Raw genomic sequence first — 27,005 nt, forward strand, 5'->3', positions numbered from 1 at the left:
GAATCGAGTTAGCAGTTGCTGTTTGTTCTCATAGGTGAGCTACAACAGTATATGTCCGCCAAAGCCAGGTTTTGGATACTACAGTTGGTTCTTTCCTCCTCTTTCCTCATCAATCGAACGATTACGAGCTAAGCTGCAACAATCGGTGTGACGTCACTGTAATCAGCGACTCTACAATTTACTGGATTAGGTGTAGCAGGTCGCAGTATATCGTTCTGTTCTTTCAGGTAGGCTTCAACAGTGTATGCCAGCCGAAGCCTTTTACTATCGGATCTCTACACCACCCAATTCTTCTATTTACCGGTTTGAGTGACGCATATCAACAATGCCAACCCGCGACAAGAAGCCGCCAGCGTTCAAGCTGTTGATGGTCCAGCTTAAGAACATCCAGACATCTTTGGACGACATCTGGAGATTCGTGGACGGTTACCCGTCGACAACTACAGCAAGTCAGGTCAACGTTCGCTTGAATAGGATCGATGAGTTGTGGGAAAGGTATGGAGAGATTCTAATCGATGTTCAAGCTCATGATGTCTTTGAGGATGAGGATCAGGAGTTCAATAAGGCTAGGTTAGCGTATAGTGATAAGTACTACTATTGTAAGGCGTTCTTGATGGATAGGGCCTAGGAACTGCAGGATCCGGAGGAAGTTGAACAATCCATACGAGCAAATGAGTCGTTGACACACGGCCATGGTACCCTTGATCATGTGCGTTTGCCTCAAATTAAGCTACAAGTTTTCAACGGGGACATCGATGAGTGGATCAGCTTCCGTGATCTGTTCACTTCACTTATACATCGGAAGACGGACTTGCCCGAAGTGGAAAAGTTCCACTATCTCAAGGGATGCCTGCAGGGAGAACCAAAGGGCCTGATTGATTCTTTGAAGATTACGAAGAACAACTACCAAATTGCGTGGGATATGCTGTTGAAGCGTTATGACAACAGCAAGCAATTGAAAAAGCGACAGGTACAAGCTTTATTCAATTTGCCAACATTATCCAAGGAATCGGTAACGGATCTGCATACTCTGACTGATGGTTTCGAGAGAGTGGTGCAGAATTTGGACCAGGTGATCAAGCCTGAGGATTACAAGGACCTGTTGCTCGTAAATCTGCTCACAAACCGGCTGGATCCGGTAACGCGCCGAGGTTGGGAGGAACATTCCTCGACCAAGGATCAAGACACGTTAGAAGATCTCTCGGATTTCTTACATCGTAGGATCCGGATTCTGGAGTCATTACCAACGAAGGCTTCGGATTTCAAGACTTCTTATCAAGTACAACAACCGTTGAGACAGAAATCGTCTGTTGTGAAGGCCAGCTACGGTTCTGTGCAATCGTCTGGGGGACGATGTGCGGTATGCAAGGAGAACCATCCACTCTACCAGTGTTCATGCTTCCAACGGTTGTCGGTGCGAGAAAGAGATGCAGTGCTGAGGGCGAACTCCCTATGCAGGAACTGCTTCAGATCGGGCCATCTGGCAAAGGATTGTCCGTCAAAATACTTCTGTCGTAGTTGCAAGGGTCGTCATCATACATTGGTATGCTTCAAACCGCAGAAGGATGGGTTGGCGAAGGTCGCTGCTGTTGCTGGAAACAACAATCCTCCTCCTCAAATGGAATCTGGTGAACCATCCACTTCTACATCCTCCCAGGTGGTCAACATGGCAGCCACCGAAATAACAGTCTCTGGGTCCACTCAACAGTTCTCCTCCAAGGTTTTGCTGGCTACTGCGGTCGTTATCGTGGAAGATGATGAGGGTAGTCAGTTCCCGGTTCGTGCTCTATTGGATTCCGGCTCCGAGAGTAATTTCATCGCTGAACGGTGGAGTCAACGGCTCAGGACACATCGAGAGAAAGTAGATATTTCTGTGCACGGTATTGGTCATGCGGCTACAAAGGTTAAGTACCAGATTACCGCGATGGTTCGTTCGCGAGCTACGGCTTTCTCGCAGAACATGAATTTCCTCGTGCTCCCAAAGGTTACGGTAAATATACCTACGGCGAAGGTGAATACACAAGGCTGGACGGTGCCTAACGGGATCATCCTGGCGGATCCCACTTTTCTCAATCCAAGCTCAGTGGACATGGTGTTGGGCATCGAATCCTTTTTTGATTTCTTCGAAACTGGTCGAACAATTCCCCTCGGAGATCAATTGCCGACACTTAACGAATCAGTGTTCGGTTGGGTGGTCTGCGGAGGTCTGACAAATCCAAGTCAAGGCTTAAGCATCAATTGTAGTACGGCAACTACACAAGGATTAGAGGAGCTAGTCGCACGGTTTTGGGCTAGTGAAGAGATTGGCAGTTCCAAGGTTCTTTCGTTGGAGGAAAGTAAATGTGAGGACATTTTCCGGAAGTCGGTTCGCAGGGAATCCGACGGTCGATACTCCGTTTCGTTGCCGAAAGATGAAGACGCAATTTTCAGGTTGGGCGAGTCACGGGACATCGCATTCTGGCGGCTTCAAGGCACAGAACGTAGATTGGCGAGGGATGTTGGTCTGCGAGAACAGTACCATCAGTTCATGGAGGAATACATCCGATTAGGGCATATGACGAAGATAGAGGAAACGGCTGATCTCGAAAAACGATGCTATCTGCCACATCATCCGGTAATTAAGGAGGCCAGCACCACAACTAAGGTCCGTGTGGTATTCGACGCGTCATGCAAGACGTCGTCCGGCGTTTCGCTCAATGACGCTCTGCTGGTGGGACCGATTGTACAGGAGGACTTACGATCTATCATGCTCCGGAGCCGCGTCAAGATAATCATGCTGGTAGCCGATGTAGAGAAGATGTTCCGGCAAATCTTTGTTCTACAGGTGGATAGGCCACTCCAATGCATTCTATGGCGTTTCGATCCGTCGGAGCCCGTCTGCGTGTTCGAGCTCATCACCGTCACATATGGGACAAAATCAGCGCCATTTCTCGCAACCCGTACATTGAATCAGCTGGCAGTGGACGAGGAAACCAATTACCCGTTGGCTGCAAGGGCAACCACCGAGGATACCTATATGGATGACGTCATCACGGGAGCAGATACCATAGAAAAGGCACGGGAGCTTCGGAAACAGCTCGATGAAATGATGTCAACGGGAGGATTTCGGCTACGGAAATGGGCATCCAACCGTCCGGAGGTTTTGGAGGGAGTCCCAGAGGAAAATCTGGCGATCCCAAGCTCAGATGGGATAAACCTGGATCCAGGCCCAATAGTCAAAACGCTAGGTTTGACCTGGATACCGAACACCGACCAACTGAAGTTCCAGTTCGATATTCCACCTTGGTCATCAGAACAATATCCATCCAAACGACAAGTCCTTTCAGTGATTGCCACACTCTTTGATCCTTTAGGACTTCTCGGCGCTGCTATCACCACAGCCAAGGTCATAATGCAGCTTCTGTGGAAGATAAGGAACGAGCAAGATCAGACATTGGATTGGGACCAGCCATTACCTTCAACGGTGGGTGAGATGTGGAGAAAATACTACGACCAACTTCCTCTACTGAACGAGGTTCGAATCGATCGTTGTGTGGTCATTCCAGATGCAGAATTGATCGAGATTCATTGCTTTTCTGATGCTTCGAACAAGGCATTTGGTGCCTGTGTTTACGTACGGAGTCAAGATACAGAAGGCAGGATTAAGGTTCAGCTGTTATCCTCAAAATCCAAAGTGGCACCATTGAAGACGCAGTCCATACCAAGGTTGGAGCTGTGTGGTGCGCTTCTGTCGGCGCAGTTGTATGAAAAGGTTCGTGACGCAATCAGGATTCCCGCTCGGACGTTCTTCTAGGTCGATTCAATCTGTGTTCTGCGATGGATTCAAGCATCTCCAAACGTCTGGAGTACTTACGTCGGTAATAGAGTAGCAAAAATCCAGACTATCACCGAACCATCACAATGGCACCACGTTCCTGGCAAGGAGAATCCGGCGGATTTGATCTCCAGAGGAATTTCACCGAAGGACACCGTCGAAAATATCTTCTGGTGGGAGGGACCAGGTTGGTTGAAAGGGAATCCGGAGGAATGGCCTCATCCACCGAGTGAACTTTCTATGGAGGAAGTAGAGCAGGAAAGACGACGAACAACGATCGCTTGTGCAGTTACGGGGTATGCGGAGTTTAACGAATGGTTTTTGGGGAAGTATGAATCCTATACGAACCTCATTCGCCGAACTGCATACTGGCTGCGGCTAATGCGGCTACTGCAAAAAGAACCGAAAAACAGAGTTTCAACGGGCTTTGTGTCAACTAACGAGCTTAAGGAGGCAAAGTTCGTTCTACTTCGTCGCGTTCAGAAAGAAGTTTTCGCCGATGAATGGAAGGCACTTTCCAAGGGAGAAGCTATACCCAGGAAGTCTCCACTTAGATGGTTCAATCCGTATATTGCCGAGGATCAAGTCATCAGAGTTGGTGGACGGCTTGGGCACTCTGCTGAACGACATGATACGAAGCATCCGATAGTTCTTCCTGCACGGCATAAACTTACCCGGATGATCCTCGAGCATTATCATCTGCAACTTCTTCACGCTGGTGCTCAATTGCTACTTGGTGCTGTTCGCTTACGGTTCTGGCCACTAGGTGGAAGAAACGTCGCTAGGAACATCGTCCACCAATGTATGAAGTGTTTTCGTGCCAAACCTTCACCAGTTCAACAGTTCATGCAGGAGCTGCCAGCACCACGAGTCACCGTGTCAAGGCCATTCTTGCAGACCGGTGTGGATTATTTTGGACCATTGTACGTAAGACTTGCACCCCGACGACCGGTAGTCAAGGTTTACGTAGCAATTTTCGTGTGTCTCTGCACGAAGGCAGTTCATTTAGAGCTGGTGACTGACCTGAGCACTGATCGGTTCCTGCAAGCTTTACGTCGTTTCATCGGCAGACGAGGAAAATGTCAGGATATTTATTCCGACAATGGGACCAACTTCGTTGGAGCGAAAAGCAAGATGCAGGAGTTCTTAAAGCTGATTAGGAGTTCGGACCATTGCGAGAAGATTGTGAAGGAATGTGCTGAGGAAGGAATCCAATGGCATTTCAATCCACCCAGTGCTCCACATTTTGGAGGACTGTGGGAGGCGGCTGTTCGATCTGCCAAAAATCACCTTCTCAAGGTCGTTGGAGAAACTACGGCATCGGCAGAGGATCTCAATACGCTGCTTGTCCAAGTTGAAGCATGCCTCAACTCGAGACCACTCACAGCAATGTCCGATGATCCCAATGACTTGGAACCTCTTACACCAGCTCATTTTCTGATTGGTTCCTCATTACAAGCTCAGCCTGAACCAAACCTGGAGGATGTACCTATGAATCGTCTGAAACACTGGCAGTTGATGCAGCGGCTGCTGCAAGACTTCTGGAAACGATGGCGAAGGGAGTATTTGAGCCAGTTACAAGGAAGAATCAAGCACTGGAAGCCACCGGTTAAGGTCGAGGTAGGAAGACTGGTAGTAGTACGCGATGAAAATCTACCTCCAATGAAATGGAAGATGGGGCGGATTCAACAGCTTCATCCAGGTGACGATGGAGTAGTACGTGTAGTCACACTCAAAACGGCGACTGGAATGTTGAAACGTCCGGTGGAAAAGTTGTGTTTCTTGCCGGTTTCTGATACAACCACGAATCAGCAGTCGTCAGTTTAGATCAGCATCCTTTCCCTTCCTTTCCTTCCGAAGAGGATTTTGTTTCTTTTCAGAAATTAGGAGAATTTCAGGGTGGGTGAGGATGTTTACGAGTAGAATCATTCTCAACCCATCGAACTACAACCATGGCATCAGCTGTGAGCCCGCAATCGCAACAATAGGCTGCAGAAATATGTATATTTATCACCATTGTCCCACGCGCTCAGCAACAACAGCAGTTGACCAACAGAACCACCGAGAGGAGAAACTAAAGCAGGGTCTTGCTTCGGTGGTAATGACGTCACCCGTATGATACTGCAGTGGGAATAATAATGCGGAAGATAACGGTTGATAAGAGAGCGGGAGCAAACTCTCATTTGGACCCGAGAGAAGACATCGCATAGGTAGCGATCGCGGTCAGACGATGACCTTTTTTTATTATATACGGTAGAAACCTATCGACCACCGACCGTGTGTGGAGTCCGCGCGGGCAATTTTAATCTGTTTTTGTGTGTTAGAATTTAAGCCAATGTTTAGTTTTAAGGAATAAAAATCGTTGTTATTGTTAAAATAAATGTAGTGATGTAACTGTGGTTTCCGTAATTCGTCGCGTGTGTAATTTAAGTGAAGAAAAGGGCCTTGTATGCAACTATAGGATAGCTGCTACATTCTTTGCATCTCCATCCACCGGCGAGTGTTGGGGAGCTTTCCAACAACCCACATCGAAGACAGAGGTAATTTGGTTCCCCAACACTTCCCATAAATTACGTAAGTTTCAAACGGATAACGGCGTAGCTGAGGGAAATATCAAGAAATTTATCCTTGATGTTAAAACGCTTTAAAACTCCACCTTTTACATGATAGAGAGGTTTCTGGAGCTCCGTAAAACTGTGTCAGATATATTGATTGATGACACCAACGGTCCACCAATGCTTACGTCGGCAGAGCTGGAGCTTGTGCGGCAGTTGTTAAATCTTTTAAGACCTTTTGAATTCATGACACGATACATCAGTGGGGATAAATATGTGACAGTTTCTAAAGTTATTCCCATGGTAAACTGTCTTTCATCCAAAATTGAAAATTTCTCCTCTAACATTTCTGCTGTAAAAACCGTAAAAGACTGTCTTATGAAAGAACTACATAAAAGGTTTGGCCAAATTGAGCAAAATGTTGTGATGTTTGTAGCAACAATTTTGGATCCAAGATTTAAAAATCTACACTTCCAAAATTCTTCAGCCAAGTCCAAGGCTATTTCAAAGATCAGGGAAAGTTTCAACGATGGCTGTAGGAACGAAGATAACGATGATGCAACGGGTTCATTGGCTGAACAAAATGATGGGGAATTTGATTTCTGGGGACATCATAAGCAACTTGCTCAAAGCAATCAGTATCAGTCAACTGCAGGAGATGCGCTTGACGTTTATTTGGCGAATCCAGTAGGCGCTCTGGAAACCAATCCATTGATGCTGTGGGAGGATATGAAACAAGTTTTTCCACAACTGTACAAGCAAGCAAGACTTTAGATAGTACATATGGCCAGTTCCGTACCATGTGAGCGTCTGTTTTCAAAAGCAGATGCCACAGTGACCACTACGAGGAATCGTCTTTCACCAAAGCACTTGGAGAAAATCCTATTTCTAAGCAGTGTCGACGAAGCAGACTGGTTCAATTAAATGAAATGATCAGATGTACTTTCACGCCTCACGAAATAAAAATGTATTTCAATTAAATTGTGTTTTATTCTTTTTTACGTTTTTTTTTATTTTGCAAACATCATATGATATATTGAAATATTGATATTTTGTATTAGATATATCGGTAATATCGATACTTTGATTCGATAATCGTATCGAATCAAATATCGATATTTTGCTATATCGGAACGTCCCTTGTAGCAAAGCCTTGAAGCTAATGTTCTTGGCTGCGCAAAACTCCTCCGTCGTTCCCTACACGTCGTTCCCTTTCCGGAAATACCCATATTTTAGGGTATTTGACAGTTTTTCTCGAACCTATTGTTGCCTTCTTGGATTAAAAAATGGCGTCTACACGTCATCCCTTTTCCGAAAATACCCATATTGTAGCGTATTTCACAGTTTTTCTTGAACTGATGGCCGTCATCTTGGATTTCAAAATGGCGTCCGAAATCAATTTACAACCTCTTTACACGTCATTCCGTTTTGTGTCCTCACATTGCACAGCTACATCTTATATGGACAAGCTTTCCAGACATAACATATTAAGGAAGTTCATGTGCACGCTAGCGCCGCGTAGTGAGAAAGTTCTTTAATAATATGACCACCATCCGAAAAGACTTGGTCACCTGAACAACTTTGCTCAAGACAGCGACGTTCTATACGACCAGGTTCTCGAGATACAGTTTATATAGGAAGTTCACATGCACACTAGCGCTGCGTAGTAAGAGAGTTCTGAACTAATATGAGCACCATAGAGATTGCTGACGTTTATCGTACGCACACTACGTCACGTATACGTATACGCAAAATGTTTTCATCGGGAAAATTTTCCGCTATGAAGTTTTTTTTTCCCGATGAAAACAAATCACTGACACAATCATACTTTAGCAATCTCTATACAAAAAGACATGATCACCTAAACAACTTTGCTGAAGACAGAAACCTTCTATATGGTCAGGATTTTGAGATACAGCTTATATAGGAAGCTCATGTGCACACTAGCGCTTTGTAGTGATCGGCCAGGATCATGAAATATTCTATGTTGTACCTAAGATCCATATATTATAGCGCCCGTCATAAGTAACATAAAAGTGAAGCGCCTCTAGTGGCGTAGTTCCCAATTAAACCTGAATCCAATGACACAGGCTTGTTGGTCCACCCCATTACAACAACTTTGTCGAATACAGTATAGCTCTATATATTGAAACAAATGAGATAATCCACCACAGCCCCTATTAGTGAAAATACCATAAGCTGTGGGTATCCTTATTCGCGGTTCCTTATTCACGCCCCGTTACCCCGGCAATAAGTATTCCTGACTGTATTCGACGTTCAGCATCACCAACTATGAAAAAAAAGAAGTTAAATAATACCACTGAACTGTTAAAAAGTTCGTCCGGTTGAGGTTAACCACTAACGGGGCAAATCCTTATTGGCGAAGAAAAGTTGGCGCTACTTAGTGACGTAAGATAGAAATTTTTAAATGATGCTTTCAAAATTCTTTCGCGGTGAGGTATGGGAGAGAAGTTTGGAATCATATCAAAAAAGCTCGAAATCACTTCGAAAAGTACTGAATCACTTGAGAATCATTCGGAATCACTTTGAAAAGTAGTTAGTCACTTCATAAAAATTCGGGATCACTTCGGAAAGTACTGAATCATTTCAGGAATGTTTGGAATCACATTCCATTATAATCACTTCCGAAAGTACTAATTCACTTTGCAAGGAACAGAATCACTTTTGAAAAGTTTGAAATCATTGCTGAAAGTACTGAATCACTTCAGAAAAGCTCGAAAATTCTTCGGATAGTATTGAATGACTTATGAAAATTTTTGAATCGCTTTGGAAAATACTTAACCTTTCTAGAAATTTTTTAATCGCTTTCGTAAAGGGCCACTCACATTAGATCCGTTTGCGTTGCGTTGACGTTAATTTGACAGTTAGAAAATAGATTTAGCTGTAATTTTACCGCAACGCGTCCGATCCGGATCTAATGTGCGTGGGCCTTAAGAATTAAATAATTCCGGAAAGGACTGAATCACTTCACAAAACTTCGGAAAGTACTGTATCAATTCTTTCAAGTTTGATATCACTTGTTCAAGAACTGAATCACTTTGTAATAAGTGAATCACTTCAGAAATGTCAGAAAAATCCGAATCACTTTGGACAGCACAGAATCATTTAAAAAAAGTTACAAATCTCTGCTCAATATACTGAAACGCTTTAGAAAATCTTAGAATCAGTTCAGATAGTACCGACATAATTTAGCATGGGAATGTAATCTGTATTACACAGGGCCGGACGTGGTCTCTGGATCTCAGCAAGGGCATCATTTTAGTGCAATTTTATTAATAATGATGAATTTAAGCCCAGCATGAATTAGAAAGAAACAAAATTCAGCTTGAAATATGTTCATCGAAAATAGCCTCAACCAATTAAAAAATAGAAGTTTTGAAAGGTTGGGCAGGGTTTAACTAGACAATACACTATTTGAAACAACGTCATGTGGCGGACGCGTCGTTATTTTAGCCAGATTTATATTTTAAGGGCGCAAATCAATATTGGGTGCGACTATTTACTTAGATTAAATTTTAGGAACACAGCACTGGTACTTGACTAATGAAAAAAAGACAAGAAAGCTAAGGATAGGTAGTTTCGTCTAGTGATAGTGAAAGAACATGTTTTTTCATTGTCACATGACGGCCGTGATATATACCAGCTCTGATCCTACGAACATCAAGCTAACAAAACTCACCAGCTACAATTCAAATCAAACCGTGGTGAGATTGAGTTTCATGATTTTTGTTTCACAACCAAAGGCGATCCGTCATTGCTGGCAGCAGTAGCTTCGTGTCTGCCATCGGTGAAGAGTAAAGAGAGATAACAATCGATACTTTCTCTTTCTAAGAATCCGATGTGCAATGGAATCATTTTTGTGTTAAGGCAACTCTCAGCTTTATTTTTGCATGTGGTGAACAGTCTTACAAAGGAGCTTGTGAAATCAATCAGTCCGCATCGTGCTCTCTTGCTCTGCGGATCTATTTGCTTTTTGCTGAAGGAAGTGTTACTACTACCTAAAGCTACAAAAAATTTAAGCAACACTTTTCAGTGCTCAATCTGTAAAATTTCTACCTTGTTCAACTCTTATTCCTCTTCGATCCTTGTTTTGATCCTAAACGATGTGGAAAATTCCTCTTCAGATTATTATAGTAATCTGCTTGGAAGTCGATTTGGATAAAAATTTACTGCTGCCATGGCACCTAAACGCAAATGAAAGGGGCAAACTCTTGATCCCCCTTCTGATGAAATTAATTTGAATAATCAATTTGATTTGCTCACGGATGATGAGAATGATCCATCATCCAAGAAAAATTCTAGTAAACTTTCCCGGCTTAATGCCAAGAAGGAAAAGATTCCCCCTATTGTGATAACCACTTCCGATTTCCATGCTCTTCGCATTGAACTTTTGAATTTCGTGGAAGTTAAGTTTTCACTACAAATTGACGTCGGGGTGAATGCCTTGTATTGGTTGAAACCTTCGACGGATTTAAATGTCTTCTCAAGTATCTTACTGAGAAGCAGCATATTTTTTTTACTTACGACACCAAAACTGAAACTGTGTTCAAGGTTGTCATGAAAGGACTGCCCAGTGGTGAATCCCTGGACCAGATCAAAGATGAACTGGCAAAATTACTTGGAGTTGTGCCACTCCAAGTAATCAAAATGAAAATGAAATCCCGTCCTGGCGATTCGCGCAACGGGATTTCTAATGATTTTTATTTAGTTCACTTCAAGCCTAGTGAACTAAACAACCTTAAGGCCTTGGAAATAGCTAGCCTTATGCTCCATGTCCGAGTGAAGTGGGAACACTTCAGGAAGACTGGAGGAAATTTTCAAAACCTCACCCAGTGCCGTAAGTGCCAGGGATGGGGTCACGGAACTAAAAATTGCTACATGCCAGCTAAATGCATGAATTGTGGTGATTCCTCTCACGCAAAGGACGACTGTCCTGTGAAGGAAGATCCTAAGAAATTTAAATGTTCAAATTGTGGTGAAAACAATAAAATTTTTGGGAATGTAAGACTCGCAAACCGATCCTTCAATCTCGTTCTAAGCGACAGCGAGGAACAAATTCTACATTCGTATCCGTAGGTACAAATATCACCCCTGCTTCAAATTTTTCATCTATACCTACTCCCCTCACTCTTAACAATGTTCAGCGAGTTAATGGAGCTACCTATGCTGCTATTGCAGTGGGTAGAAATCAAAATACTAACCAACGTTTTAACGGAAATTTTGACAATTTAGACTCAGGAGGCATTACTGCTCCTAAAATGGAATTTTTACAGAAATCATTCATTGATATGATTTCTGATATGCTCAAATCTAACTCCATGTTTGATACTATTCAAACTGGAGTAAAATTTTCAAACAATATTGTCATGCCTTTAAAATTCAGTAATGGATTTTATAGCATTAAATATTTTAAATTTGAATGCTTGATCTCTTAAAGATAAAGAAGACGAGCTATTTAACTTTTTGAGAGTTCATAACTTGCATATTGCCGTTATAACTGAAACGTTCCTTAAACCTGACCATAAGGTTAAGAAGGACTCAAACTATTTAATTTATAGAAATGATCGTCTTGATGGACCCTGTGTTGTCGTTGCCATCATTGTTCATAGACGAATCAAACATAAAATTCTTTCATCATTTGAAACCAAAGTTTTTGAAACTTTAGGAGTTTCTGTTGAAACAAAATTTGGACAACTTACGTTTATAGCTGCCTATTTGCCATTCCAATGCGTAGGCCAGCAAAAGAATTTTCTAAAGAGTGACCTTCAGAAACTTACTCGTCATAGGTCAAAATTCATCATTATTGGTGATTTTAATGCAAAACACCGCTTATCGACTAAATCTCAAAGCAATTCCAATGGTAATATCATGTTTGATGATTGTTCTGTAGGTTATTGCACTATTCAATATCCAAACAGCCCAACATGCTTTTCTTCTGCAAGAAATCCCTCAACTATTGATTTGGTCTTAACTGATTCATGTCGACTTTGTAGCCAATTGGTTACCCATGCTGACTTCGGTTCTGATCACCTTCCAGTAACTTTTGAAATATCCCAAGAAATAATTTGTAATCCCAACAGCTCTATTTTCAATTACCATAGAGCTGATTGGGAGCAATATTGAACATTTATGGAATATAACTTCGATCCAAACATTCCTTTGCAAAGCAAAGATGAAATTAATTATGCTCTTGAATCTCTGACTACTTCTATAGTTGAAGCAAGAGCTGCCTCAGTACCAAAATGCGAGGTTAAATTCGATTCAATTATAATAGACGACGATCTTCAGCTCTTGATCCGTCTTAAAAATGTCCGTAGGAGACAATATCAAAGAACACGCGATCCTGCCATGAAGGTTATCTGGCGGGATTTGCAAAAACAAGTTAAAAAGCGATTCTCTGCCCTGAGGAACAAAACTTTTGAAAATAATGTTTATAAATTAGACCCGAGTTCCAAACCCTTTTGGAAACTCAAAAATTTTTTGAAAAAACCTCAAAAGCCTATTCCAGCGCTTAAAGAAGGTGGTAAAATTTTGATCACAAATTTGGAAAAGCTCAGAAACTTGCTAAGAAATTTGAGAGTTCCCATAATTTCTGTTTGGGTCTCTATTGAGAATCAGGTTGCTCGGGATTATCTGAATATTTTCTCTCGGGAAAATATTTTTGATGATTCCTGGGGGACTGATTTGTACGAAGTAAAGTCTATAACTAAAAAGTTTCAACATATGAAAGCTCCAGGTGATGATGGAATCTTCTATATCCTCATAAAAAAAAAACTCCCAGAGAGTACCTTGTCTTTCCTGGTAAAATTAATTAACAGATGTTTCCATTTGGTATACTTTCCTGATAAATGGAAAAATGCAAAAGTTGTTCCAATTTTGAAGCCGGATAAAACTCCAGCTGAAGCTTCTAGCTACCGTACAATAAGTTTGCTTTCTTCAATAAGTAAACTTTTTGAAAAGATAATTTTAAATAGAATGATGCTTTACATCAAAACGAACTCAATTTTTGCAGATGAGCAGTTTGGATTTCGCCATGGGCATTCAACTACTCATCAACTCTTAAGAGCTACCAATTTAATTCGTTCAAACAACTCTGAAGGCCACTCAACTGGAGTTGCTTTTCTAGACAAAGAAAAAGCATTCGACAGTGTTTGGCATGAAGGTTTGATTGCTAAATTGAAAAAAGTTTAATTTTCCACTTTATATTATGAAATTAGTTCAAATGTTTTAACTGACAGAACTCTCTGCAGGTAAATTATCAAAATTCCAAATCTAATCGACTACCTGTTAGAGCAGGAGCTCCTCAGGGTAGCATTCTTGGGTCTATATTGTATAACATTTTCACTTCGAACCTCCCTGATTTGCCTCAGGGTTGCCACAAATCTTTGTTCGCTGATGACACAGGCATTTTCGCTAAAGGAAGAAGTCTTCGTGTTATGTGCAGCAGACTGCAGAAAAGTTTAGATATTTTCTCTTCTTATTTACAAAAATGGAAGATTTCTCCCAACGCTTCCAAAACTCAACTTATAATATTTCCACATAAGCCTAGAGCTTTCTTTTTGAAACCTAGTAGTAGTTACGTAGTCACTATGAACGGAGTTCCAATTTTCTGGTCAAACTAAGTGAAATATCTTGGATTAATACTTGACCAAAAATTAACTTTTAAAGATCAAATTGAGGGCATTCAAGCCAAATGTAACAAATATATAAAATGTTTGTATCCTCTTATAAATAGGAAATCCAAACTTTGCCTGCCGAATAAACTTCTAATATTTAAACAAGTTTTTAGACCGGCCATGCTTTACGCTGAGCAAATATGGTGTAGGAAAAAAGCACTTCAAAGGATTCAGAACAAAGTTTTGAAGATGATTTTGAAGTTACCTCCCTGGTACAGTACTACCGAAGTACATAGAATTTCGAATGTTGAGACTTTAGAACAAATGTCCAACAAAATAATGAATAATTTCAGACAGAAATCGTTGCAATCCTCAATTTATGCTTAGATACGATTTACTTCTAGTTTTTAGTTTCAACAAGTAAATTGTTATACTGACATGCAGGTTTAGAAAACCTGTTTAAAATACTGAATTGCCAAGGCAGGAACAATGTTAAAACATTTAGATATATATCATAATAATTAAGGCTGGTTAGTTACTGTAGTAACTGGAACAGCTTGGTTTAAAATGAAATGTAATTAATTTTGAATTTGGAACAAATAAAGAGTCAAAAAAAAATAAAAAAAAGCTTGTGAAATCAATATTAAGCATGATATTTTGATCCAATATCACGCGTGATATTGAGAGCGAAAAAATATAATTTGATTGGTGATTTTGTCAACACTGGCTAATAGGCGATATTGATTCTACTGGAATTTAGGTCGAGTTCTTCGATCAAGGATTTTACCGCTAGAAAAAAAATCGTTCCCGTATTCGTGAACGGCTACCGTGAACTATAGTTCATGGTCCGCGTGTTGAAGGAAATGTACACTGTATGAATATGGGAACGGATTTTTTTGCGAGTGCATCTCGGACCAAGCATTCCAGGTGACGATAGTTAGCGGTTTAGACGCCATGCTTGATGATAAATTTACCAAGCACTTGGATCTGCTCCGGCTTATTGCGACACTAACGAAGAGCACCGATCATGTTGACGAAGATTTCCATTAGGCCATCCACTGAGAACATATCGGGGTTGTTGCTTAGCGTTGGTGGTTGTCTCCAGAATCCAGGAGATTTTTGTCCAGCAGAATCATCGGAAGTTTCTTGAGGGGGAGAGCGGATGGCACCCGATAATTCGCTTGCATTTGCTGATGAGCACTAAGAAGTGGGAAATCCTCCGTCCTCAAGGCTGGAGCCTTTTCCTTTCTCCATCCTAGTTGGTGCCTAATTACTAATAGCTGAGGTGGCGTGTTATAATCTCCCGAGACTGTCTTATTTGGCTGGAGAGTCGATCAAGAGATGAACATTAAGAGAAACTGCCCTTAATTATAAATTACTTCCTATGCAATATTAGTTGTTCGGTAGCAGCTCATACTGCTTCACAGTAAATTCGGTGGACTTATATTACGTTCACGAGAGTTCTGTTTTTGTGATGCGTTATACCCATAGACAATAATCCAGGACCAACAGTCAACACCAAATGTGAGCCAATTATTGAACATTATTATTTTCTCTGTAAATTTTACATGATTGATTGCTGCCATTTGGGAATCTAGTAGTGTTCAAAAATTGGAAATCTCTTTTCGAGTATTCGGTCAAACGACCCATTCGGTCAAACGGCATTCGGCCAAACGGCATTAGGCCAAATGGCCGGACACCCGTTCAAATTTAGCGCAGTTGTTGGTGACCTCAATACGGATCAAAAGCGCAGTGGGGAGCAGGGGATTGTGTGCCACCATACACACTTAACTCACCCCAGTCAACATACATTGTGAAGAGAATAAATTTCAAACCATGGGCAACGTCCAACCTAGTCCTCAAAACCTTTAAACTCATATCAATAAATTCTCATCTGAATAGTTCTTAAATTCATGCTTGATTGAATACCAACCCGTTCCCTCAATCAAGGGAGAATGCATCTACCGTATTTTCATCGCAGACGGCCACAGCAATAGAATCACAATTTTACCTCATGTTGAGATCAAACTCAATCGAAACCGATCTCTCGGGTGGTTCAATTCAATTTCATCCGTCGTCGTCGTCGTCGAACGCAGCAACTCCCTTCCTTTCATCATTATGCAGACTGACATTCATCTCAACCATACCGGTTCCGGTTCACATCCGCTCACACCGAATGGCGACCTTCTCAGCTTTACACCGGAATTTCAATTGTAAAAGGTGCACGCTGCCCACCCCCCCTGCTGACTGTTGTTGCTGCGTTATGTGACTCTGGTTCGATTAGGTTTCGAATTACTCGGAAGTGGCTTTCGCCTGAAATATCATCGTCACACCGAAAAACGTTGGGGATCCGCAGTCCTGGAGCATGTTTCCTCTTTCTACCGGGGTAGCTTCGCAAAATAAGCTGCGGGAAGGAAATTTGATTTAGATTAGGCTTCCTTCTAGGGATGAAGTGGTGCCGCCACAGTCACTGGAGGGAGACGCTCTTATTGATGGTAAGCTGTGCGATGTCACGTGATAGACTGCTGATAGACGATTAATTTCGTGGATGAATAAGCAGCCAGTATTCGGAACGAGGAGAAAGAGTTAACTTTATTGGAATTCAATACATATCTTTATTGCTGATATTGCTGTTGCATGGAAATCGATGCTTTAATAGTTATATGCGTTGTCATTGAAATCCGAGAAATGCACGCGCTATCAGTTAGCAAATGCATATTGGCACCACGAAAGATAGAAGATGATATTTCCTCGTAGTCAAATAGGAGTATAGGATTTTCAGACCGGTGCAGATTGTGGCGTTTGTTGACTGTCGTCAATTAAGTAAAATGCCCAAGCAACATTTCCAGTGTTATTATGGTTATGAATTCCATTGTTAGCTTTATAAACCTCTTCAAAACCAATATTGTTATTTGGGTGATATTCAAATAAACTTAAGATATGCATGAAGAAGGACTTGACCTCGAGCTGGTTCTTGAAGATTTCCTCAAACGGACCAATAATCGGCTTTTGAATCTGTGCAGGTAAACCCTACCCCGACCATCATCGATTGTGGCAATCAAACGTACATTAGACGTTCGGAAAACCGGTAAATGTCACCTTTCTCTCATCTCACCCCGTGTTCAGGCAGTCGCTCTCTTCGAACACAATGGCACAAATCGTTTGCATATTTAGAATCCCGATCGCAATTATGCAAAGTAATTGTTTCGGATCATAAGCCGACTGCTGTTTGTTGCCCATTGTTGTTGATGTTGTTCAGTGCCGGGCAGAATGCATGACCGGAACAATCGCTCCACATCCATCGAAGAGCCAGTTGTTATTGTCGACGGTCGTTGGTCGTCGTCGTCGTCGTCGTCGTCGTTGATGTCGTCCTCGAACTGTAGGAAACATTTTCCAAAAGGCAACTTTTGCTGAGAAGTCTTGTTTTGCGTATAAATTAATTCACAATAAAATCTGCGTTAGAGAAGTGGAACCTGCTACCGATGTTATTGCCGCTGCCGTTATGCTTCACTTCGCAATCGGGCACCTACGCGTTGCGTTTATATGATGCCGGTCCGCGCGGACTCGTGTACTGAACAAGTATGCTGCTGCCAGGGTGGGTAAGGATGTCCCGGACGGATGCTGTTTCCTCGTTCCGACTCGCGTGCCAAAGGCATTCACCGAACAACACGACCAACAGCGACATCGAGTGCACCATTATTTTCCATTTATTTCTCAATTACCGGTACCGGAATGTTGCTGATTGTTGCCGAAGGGATTAGTTTGAATTGATAAATACGCTCGGCGATGTTTCGGAATCGTTGATGCTGATGGCTGTTTTGACTGCAACGACCGTCGACAACGCTACAGTACACGTGCCAGTGAAATCCGGGTTTTGTTGAGCATGAACATATTTCGATGAATGAAATAAACATTGCTCCCAGGAAATATATGTTTGACCAAATGAGGAAATGTTACATATTTTCAAATGATTATTCCATTGATTTTACAGGAAAACACTGATGAATTCTTTTGGGCTTCCTGCGTCAGAAATTTCAGAACTTTTTATAGGTTTTCCGAAAAAATTCACGTATTGGCTTGGTATGTTTAGATATAATTCGCTGTTGCTTTTCAACATGATCCTGGGAAATTATGAACTATTCACGCACTTCTACGCAATAGAATCACAATTTAAAACTGAATACCACGATCGAAGCAATTGAGAATTCAATAGAGTGTGTAATAAACTTATTTAATACATGCTGAAAACATGAAAGGACTGAATCCTGGATGCTAATTGATTCTATAGTCTCATTTGCCTTCTAATAAAATGAGTCATAGACAGGTGTGCACTAATTATTGAGGAATTAACTCTTCTGAATTCGGCGTGCAATATAGAATCACGCGTTCTGTTTAACCGATTCAACCCACTTGAAGGGTCCTTCGTCGGAAAATCCCAGGCTGGCATTTATAATCATCATCGATCATTCGATCGTCAGCGGACCTAGTGTTTATACATCCTTAATAAATTCTGGAAACATAACTTCCAGCTGCAAGAGGTGAGTCATTGAATTGAAAGCCTCAGCGTACGATTCGCTGAAGAGAAATATTATTTGGCAGATAATGTTAGATGAAGGTTTTCCAGCGACATTAATAAGATTGATGTGTGCAACGCTTAATGAATTGAAATCAATTGTCCGGGTTGCAGATGTGATTGCGACCTCATTCGTGACCTAACATTACATAAGGTTACATTGAATTCAATATTCGGGATTACATTTTCCGTCTTCTTACCATTTGGCTATGTTTGCCCATCGAAGTTGGCTTTGTTTGCCCATCGAACATATAAGGGGAATGGCTCTAGTTTTGGCCTATGAATCTAAGATTGGGCCCATCGCTAAACATCTGCTATTTATCAATTTTATCTAGATGAACGCGTCATTGGTACGGTACTAATGGATATATTTGGTCGCTATTGAAAATTTAGTCGATTGCTGAATTTATGTATGGGCCCAATTTAGGGGCAATAAGCTCAAAATTACATTCATTGCCCCTATAATACTTTTTTTTAAACAACATATGCTAACGGGTGAAGCTTAGTTCAAATTGATTTATTTATTTATTGTATGCAGCTCTTCACCTTCCACCACGGCTCCAACGGCCGACAACGCATCTGTTGCAGTTAGCGCTGTAAACGTACACTAAGATTATTAATCAAACGAATTTCATAGAAATATCGCATGATTTTTTGCGACAAGATTTTATGTTGAATTTCATACGACCGAACTATGAAGAACTGTCAGTTTTTTGTCAATCAGCCATCGTATGATTTTTCATGCATATAACTATGAATCTTAATATAAACGAACGATAGCTATCATTGGATATTACGAACAATTTCATTTGTTATTTCGTATGAAACTCACAAAGGATATGAATGAAAAATATAGTTTGAGTTGATTAATTACTATATTAGTGATGGTGACACCTAGTACTTGAGCGATTTGCTTAGTTTAACGGCTTTCTAAGTCTTAATCTTACTCTAACGACAACGATTTAATCTGCCCGACGTTTCCGCCATGGACCATGAACTAAAACCAATGACCGAAGCGTCGGGTAGATTAAATCGTAGTCTTTAGAGTGATATTAATACTGAGAAAGCCAAGCAATTATTTATTATATTGAGACCATTTGTACATGGTGAGTGAAGTGACAATAGTTATCGCGTGGTAGCGTTACAGTGGTGTTACAGTAGCCTTCGATGTTGGTTCAACCGGAGGAGCAACTCGATCAGTCGATGTTGCTAAAACGAATGGTGAAACTCCGAGGCAGCTCGTATTTTCTGTAACTGTGGTAACTACCCAAGTAGCACCTGTAACATCTTTTTATAAGAGATAAAGAGAAACATGTTACACAATTATTACATAAAAGTAGCCATGAAATATATGCAGTTATATATCAAGTCAACATGAAGTTACCTCATGACTTTCTAAGTAAAAGGACACATTAATGTGACACAACGGTCATTGGTAACTTCATAGTCAGATTGTCACGATGTTGAGATAAAATGCGACTTATCTGGTCTCAATGATGACACAGTGTAACCTTTTTGTGTCGATCTAATGCTATCAATTGGTTGAACTGTAACTGAATTGCCACACAATAGCGATCGAAAATTTACGAATTTGTAGCTTGGCAACTATTGTATGCCGCATTACAGTTTCATTTTCGTTTCAGCGTGACCCTAATAGTCGCATGTCTCCAGATGGTAACACAAATGCAATCTCTTTGATCTGAACAAATGAAAGCTACACTGCCACTCTAAAATGTTTCACCAATCGCAATGTAATTGTTTGTTCCTGTTTTTTATCCAAATGGTAAAATATTTAATTAATGGTGATGCAATAGTGAATGCTGAGCTTTAAGGACAAATTAATAGAAACGAGTTTTCAATATAATCTCAAGTAATGTTTCATATCATGAAACTTGTTGTTAGAAGTGTTACTCTTGAACTGAGTGTAAACAGAAGATTTTTTTCTTCGAATCATATATGATCAAAAATATGGTAATAAATCAATTGAAATATAAGATGGCGCATTTATTTTATCAATTTAAAACTCTCAACTTCACCGTAAATATGAAACGGCATTTTTTTTTTCTCAACGGCGCCGGTGGTGTAGTGGTAAGCGTGATTTCCTCTCACCCCAGCAGGGTTGGGATCAATCCCAGTCGGCGCCGCCGGGATGTTCTGAGGCATAACATCTCTGATCACGCCTTCCTTCGGATGGGAAGTAAAGCCGTTGGTCCCCGGTTCATGAGTTGATGGGTCGATAGGTAGGGTCCAGGTGTGGGAGCTGCCTTCCTGGCACGTCGGTAGCATTGGTGCTCAGCACGGAAAACAAGATCGACGGAAAAAAATAAACCAAAGGAAAAAAAAAAAATCTCTGATACGTGTTTTCGTTACAAATATCTCTAATGATTTTATAATTTTATAAACGCCTCAAAATGTTTATGCAATAAAAGTACTCTGTAAAACAATTAAAGTTATTTAACGTTACAAGTTAACTTATTTGTATATTTAATCCAATATTGTTATTTTTTCACTACTGAGTAACTAGTTTTGTAACATTGAATTTGTTGCATATCAACTCACATCTTGCGCTTTTGTGTTTGCATTGCTGTTGCCTTAATTGCTACTGTAATTACTTTACGACACATAATTTGGTCACAAAATAGTGACAGCAACTTTTATGTGACAACATGTGCTACTTTTACTCGTCGACTCTGATGCTATTGGAAAAGGTGGAGCTGCAGCAATAGATACAGCTTTGCTAGCTGGAGTAGCAGCTTTACTTAAACGGTTTTCAAGTACGTCAATTTGTGGTAGCTGACGATTGAAAATGAAACCGATTGGTTTTTTTTTTTTTAGAAATTTTGTTGTTTGTTTTGCCCTACATTTTCCAAGGACTTCAGTGTGTTTCTTTTTTGCAGCACTTTAGCGTCATTTGCGGTCAACCCTGTTGCTTTCAACACAGCTGGAATAAAAGATTCCAGTTGAATTATTGAAGCTGTGGCAGGAAGAAAAGCTGATTTGGATATTGATGGTGGTTCCAATTTTTGTAAACAAAAATTGTAAAGTTAGGTTAGGTTTTCTTTATTAGGGAGGCTTTTAGCACGGTGCTGGATCACCTTCGGTATTGTAAAAAATAATGAACCAACTGAGAACTTTATACTTTCGATTTTGCGAGTAGTTTTGCTTGTTCAAAAATTCTTACTGTTGTATTAAATTATCAAAACAAAAAAAAAAATCTGACGCTTACCCGACCCGGTTGTCTCTTCCGACGTGCTGTTTAAATCGATAAAGCACACGGTTAGAAAAAAGTACCCAAAAGTGCACTATAGTGCAGGAACCCAAAAGTAAGTAAAGCGGGTCAAAGAAATTTTCATTTACTTGTGTGCAGTTCGTACACCCAACCGGTGGATGTAAGATTCGCTTACAATTATGTGGGATTCATCATCAGAGGATGTAAGTGGAGACCGCATGAACCGAGGATGCGATATACCTAGCTGCGGTCCAATGCAAGAAAATTGGAGACCGAAAAATGTAGAGTGTATTAGTGAGGTGAGATAATTATGTCGAAAAAAAAAATAGGAAAAAGGTTGCCGATTGGACTCGAACAACGAACGTTGCGATTATAAGACCTGTATTTTATCCACTGCTCTCTCCATGTTTCTGAATAAGGATAGCCTAAAAGCAAACAAGAAGCGCTCATTTCCTCTCACACTCGACTTCGTATGCTTTTTCTGCTGGAGAGATTCGAGGCAAGGGTGTGCGTTGTTCTACTATGTCATACATAAAAATCAAGGCAAATGCTTGCTTGTGTAGGTGAAAGCACAGACAGAACACGAAATAAAAAAGGCAAAAAACCATTACATCGCCTGCAAGGTCAACTTCTAACAGAGGATGATATGAAATGGAACTAACATTCATTGTAATAGATTTTTGGTTTGCGTGTATGGAATTTTCCACTGGCTTTTTAACCAAAAGTAAGTTAGTTGTACCTAACAGTAGGTAAATATGATTATACTCAACGTTGGGTTCCCACACTTTACTACCCCTTTTGGGTGGTTTTGCTCCTCCGTTTTTGACAACATTAGAAGGAGAAAAGGAGACAAACTAGTCAAAAGTAGGTAAAAGTAAACTTTCCGTTGGGTTCTTTTTTCTTACCGTGCAGAAGCAGCAGCAGCTGTCTACGAATGTAAATAAAGTTGTACACTACAATGAAACAATAAGAATTAAATTTACTTACAGGTTTACGGAGCCTTGCGCCACGTCTTGAAGCTGGATCCGCCATCTTGTGTTTTGTTGTTGTTTTGAATGGCACTGTCTAAATAAATTCCATACGATCATCGTATGCCGTAAGCTGAACCAAAATAATTCATACGATGTGTTCATGAAATTTTAATGTTTTTCGTATACCTTTTTGTTGTATCAAATTATGAATACTATAGATGGAGTATGAAAACATAAGATAATTATGAAATTGATTCAGGCTTGTATCTGCATGCGTTCATACGATGTAGTTTATAAAATTTGTAGGGATAATTATCTCAGTGTAGCTCATCTCCTGCGCCTATAGGGGAAATGGATGTAATGTAAGCCTAAATGCCTCTAATTTGGGCCCATACATACATTCAGCAATCGACTAAATTTTCAATAGCGGCCAAAAATATCCATAAGTACCATCCCAATGACGCGTTCATCTTGATAAAATTAATAAATAGCAGATTTTTAGCGATGGGCCCAATCTTAGATCTACAAGCCAACATAAGAGCCATTTCCACTATTACCAGAATGGTCGAGAACTACGGACCAATGTAGATTCTTTCTTTTTGTCCACCAGCAGGTGCGATTATGATGCCAATGTATTGACGGAGACATGGCTCGATGACCGTTTATTCAGTGCTCAACTGTTCGGGAATGCCTTTTCGGTTTATCGTACAAACCGTAATGCCTCCAACAGTGCAAAAACCCGTGGTGGAGGTGTCCTAATCGCTGTTTCATCTCGTTGGAACAGTTGTATCGATCCGACACCTGTTTCCAATGTTCTAGAACAGCTGTGGGTTCGAATCACTACGCTAAGTCGAGCTATTAGTGTAGGCGTGATCTATTAACCTCCTGAAAGCCACAACGATGTCATTAGTATTTGTGGCGGTGATCTTTGCGTACGCTGACGATATCACTGTGATTGCAACATCAACACAAACAATTGAACGGATCTTTCAGTTGTTCGACTCAGGGCTGGTAGCGATCACTGCTGTGAGAAATAGTGATTTTAGTGACCATGTTGAATGAATAAGTGACCAAATAGTGACTTATAGTTATAAAAATAGTAACTAAAAAGTGACCTAAGAGAAGAAAACACTAAACAAATGTTTGATGTTTTAGACTTATTCATTTATTATCTAATAAACACTTATGTACGATATGAACCTTTAAAGCAAAAGATTCAATAGAAAGTTTATAATCAAACCGGAAATCTACAATAAAATTTTTGTTTCCTCAAACTACCTGGAAGTCTCGAAGAAATTAAAAAAAAATTACTAATGATATTTTAAAGAAAATAATGAATTTTAAAATACAACCATTTAATATTTCTCGTTATTTTCATTCACACTTTGAACTCTAAGGATTCACAATGCAGTAATCTTTAGTAACAAATAAATTTAAAAAATAATAATTTTTTGTTTGGAACTAAAAAAATAATTTGATCTAGTTCTGGACATAATAGCTATAATACTTCAAGAAATTTCCAAGAATCTGCATTCAAATTCCATGAACAGTTTTAAAGACTCGAGAAATTTTATTATAATTTCTAAGGACCTCATTCCAAGGGAGCTCTGGAAAAAAAAAATCATTCAGAATAATATCAAATGCAATCGACTTTCGAGGTAGTTCTGAAGAAATTTAAGATTTCATATGAAGCCTTAGTTTTGAGTAGAATTACAATAAATCTTAGGAATTTCTGAGGAGCACAACTCTTGTGCACTTCACCGGAAAATTTCAAGGACATTCTGAGGATAATTTAATAAAGTTTATGAAAAAAAATGAATGCGGAGCACAAGTCCTTGGATTTTTTTGAAAATACTAATAGGAGAATTACAATTAAATGTGAGAATAACTCCACAACAACTTCAAAGAAATTCCGAAAATAAATTCAGAAGAGTTTGCCATACAAATTATGAGAAGAAATCTAAGGAATTTCGGAGGAGAAATGCCAATGAATTGTTAGGAGACTTTCAATGTAAGTATAATTCCAAGGGAACACACTTAATTCAGATCACCGAAGTCGGTACGATTTTACCGGGTTTTTGAACAGCAGAACAAGTCGGTAAAATTTTCAAATGACCGTTACACGTGAGAAATCAAGAAAATGTATAAATTTTTTTTTTTCATCAATAAATGGGGCAAACTGAACAAATTCTGTACAAGTTAGGAGTAAATATTTTTAAAATTGGATTTTTCACTGATTTTTAAACCTTTACCGAAAAGTTCTGTAGTTCAAAATTTACCGAACGACGGAGGCCTGGATTAGTGTGAAGGAGTGAGATTCAAAAAGAAATCTGGAATGAATTCAATGAATACTCGGAGAATCTTTCCAAAGGATTTATAATTGTGGAGAATTTCAAAGTAATTCCGAGGAAATCTAAAAGAAAATTTAATTCTGAAGATAGCTTCATCGAGATTTTGAGGAAATCTCCGTTATATATGAAATGAACTATTTTGAGGTCTTCAGAAACACTTAAAAATTCTCAAATTTTTCCTGAAGTTAATGAAACTGCCTTTAAGTTCATTTGTAGTTTGATGAACTAGCCTGATGCTCACAATACTTCTCCTCAAATTCTGAACTCTATAAGACTTCCTAAAGTTTCCTAAATTTTTCTAACGATCATGGATCTTCTTTAAAGGTTCAACAATTCACTGAAGTTCTCTAAACTGTGACTTCTCTAATGTTGACGGAACTGCTCTGAGGTCCTCTGTTCTTTTCTGAAATTCTCAAAACTTCTATAGTTTTTGTAGTTCTCATGCGCTGAATTTAATTAAATCGTCCTTAAATGCTTCAGTGAACTTCTGAACTTATGCGAAGACCTCAAATAATTTTTTAACGTCTCTGAAGTTATCTCAAAATCTGGGAACTTCTTTAAATTCCCCACTAATTTTCATAAACTAATGGAACTGACTTCTCCCTGAACTTCCTCAAATTTTCGGAGCTTACTAAACTTCTTTCAAATGCTTCCGCATTTAGCTAATGTTCATAAAATTTCCTGAAGTTTGAGGATCTCATCTCAACCTCCATAGATTTCTATGAAGTAATGTTTCTGAAGACCACTGTCCCTCTGTGAAGTTTCCGAAGTTTTCTAAATTTCTTAATTTCTGGAATTTAATGGGATTAATCTTAAGCTATTTGATCGTCTCGGAACTTCGCTGAATACCATAAAACTATCTAAAAATATCTAAATTTAGTTCTCTGGAATTTCTTGAAGATATCGCTGCTTGCTAAAAGTTCTCACTTTTTTATTAATGGAACTTCGATGATGTTCTTTTATCAATTTAGCTAATATAAATTCTCTCGGAGCTTTGCAGAAGTTTCCGGAAGTTCTCTGATTTTCTCGAAACTTTTTTAAGGTTTCTACAATTTCCTTGAAATTATTTGAACAGCCCTTTGATCATCTGATCTGTCTAGATGTTCTCGAAGCTCCCCAAAAGCTCTCAATTCTATTGAAGTACTCGGTTCTGCTTCGAAATAAATGGAATTCCCGTAAACACATTTAAATTTCCCTGAAATTTTATGGACTTCTGTGAAGTTTCTGAAATATTTCTGAGGTTTTCATAAATTATCTGGAGGTACTACCCTGAAATCCGCGGAACATATTAAGGGGTCTTGATTTGTTTTCAGCACATCATGGAACTATCTTGAATGTATCTTAATTTACGATTATAGATTTTAAACTGCTCCAAAAGTCTATACTATAGTTACGGGAACTGCTCTTAATCTCTGAAATTCCCCAAAAATTTCTAGATCCAGCTTTTCTGAGGTGCTTAGAACTTCTTAAAAACTTGCACAATACCCCTCAAGTTTTCTTAAATTTCTCATGTTCTTTTGATACCTGTGAAGTTCTCTGAAATTCTAGGAATTTCATAAAAGTTCCTGAAAAGTCTCGGATGCTAAAAGAACCGCTTTGAGGTTCTTACAGCTTCCAGTAAGTTTCCCATATTTTCAGCGTGGTAACTTCCCTTATGTTCCTGCAGTTTGTTTAAAGGGCTTCACTGAAATTCTCAGCATTTTCTTCACCAAAGTTCCTGCAATTGTTGTAAAGTTAATGGGACTACAATGATGGTCTCTATTCTTTCATAAAGTTAATTACGAACTTGAAGTAAATCATTTATTTTTTAACTTAATTCTGGCACTTTGAATATTTTCAATATCTTGTACATGGAAAAAGAAACTTCAAGACATT

General features: G+C 39.8%; 1 protein-coding gene across 1 annotated transcript; it reads left to right on the forward strand.

Moving 5' to 3' along the window:
• Nucleotides 1-325: 325 nt before the first annotated feature.
• Nucleotides 326-5,641, forward strand: LOC135699239 (uncharacterized). The gene is made up of 4 exons (XM_065219441.1): nucleotides 326-599; nucleotides 738-3,751; nucleotides 3,794-4,001; nucleotides 4,650-5,641. Exons 1-4 carry the CDS (start codon nucleotides 326-328, stop codon nucleotides 5,639-5,641), a joined length of 4,488 nt encoding a protein of 1,495 aa, XP_065075513.1.
• Nucleotides 5,642-27,005: the final 21,364 nt, after the last annotated feature.

The sequence above is a fragment of the Ochlerotatus camptorhynchus genome, unplaced genomic scaffold, assembly GCF_037179485.1.
Source record: "Ochlerotatus camptorhynchus isolate MF236.1 unplaced genomic scaffold, CSIRO-AGI_Acam_v1.1 ptg000105l, whole genome shotgun sequence".
NCBI lineage: Eukaryota > Metazoa > Arthropoda > Insecta > Diptera > Culicidae > Ochlerotatus > Ochlerotatus camptorhynchus.

Excerpts from the sequence above, each read along its gene's own strand:
- LOC135699239 (XM_065219441.1), top strand. The coding sequence starts at position 326 with ATGCCAACCCGCGACAAGAAGCCGCCAGCGTTCAAGCTGTTGATGGTC. Across the intron at positions 600-737 it reads TAGTGATAAGTACTACTATT|TTTTCAACGGGGACATCGAT; the intron begins GTAAGGCGTTCT and ends TTAAGCTACAAG. Across the intron at positions 3,752-3,793 it reads CGGCGCAGTTGTATGAAAAG|GTCGATTCAATCTGTGTTCT; the intron begins GTTCGTGACGCA and ends ACGTTCTTCTAG.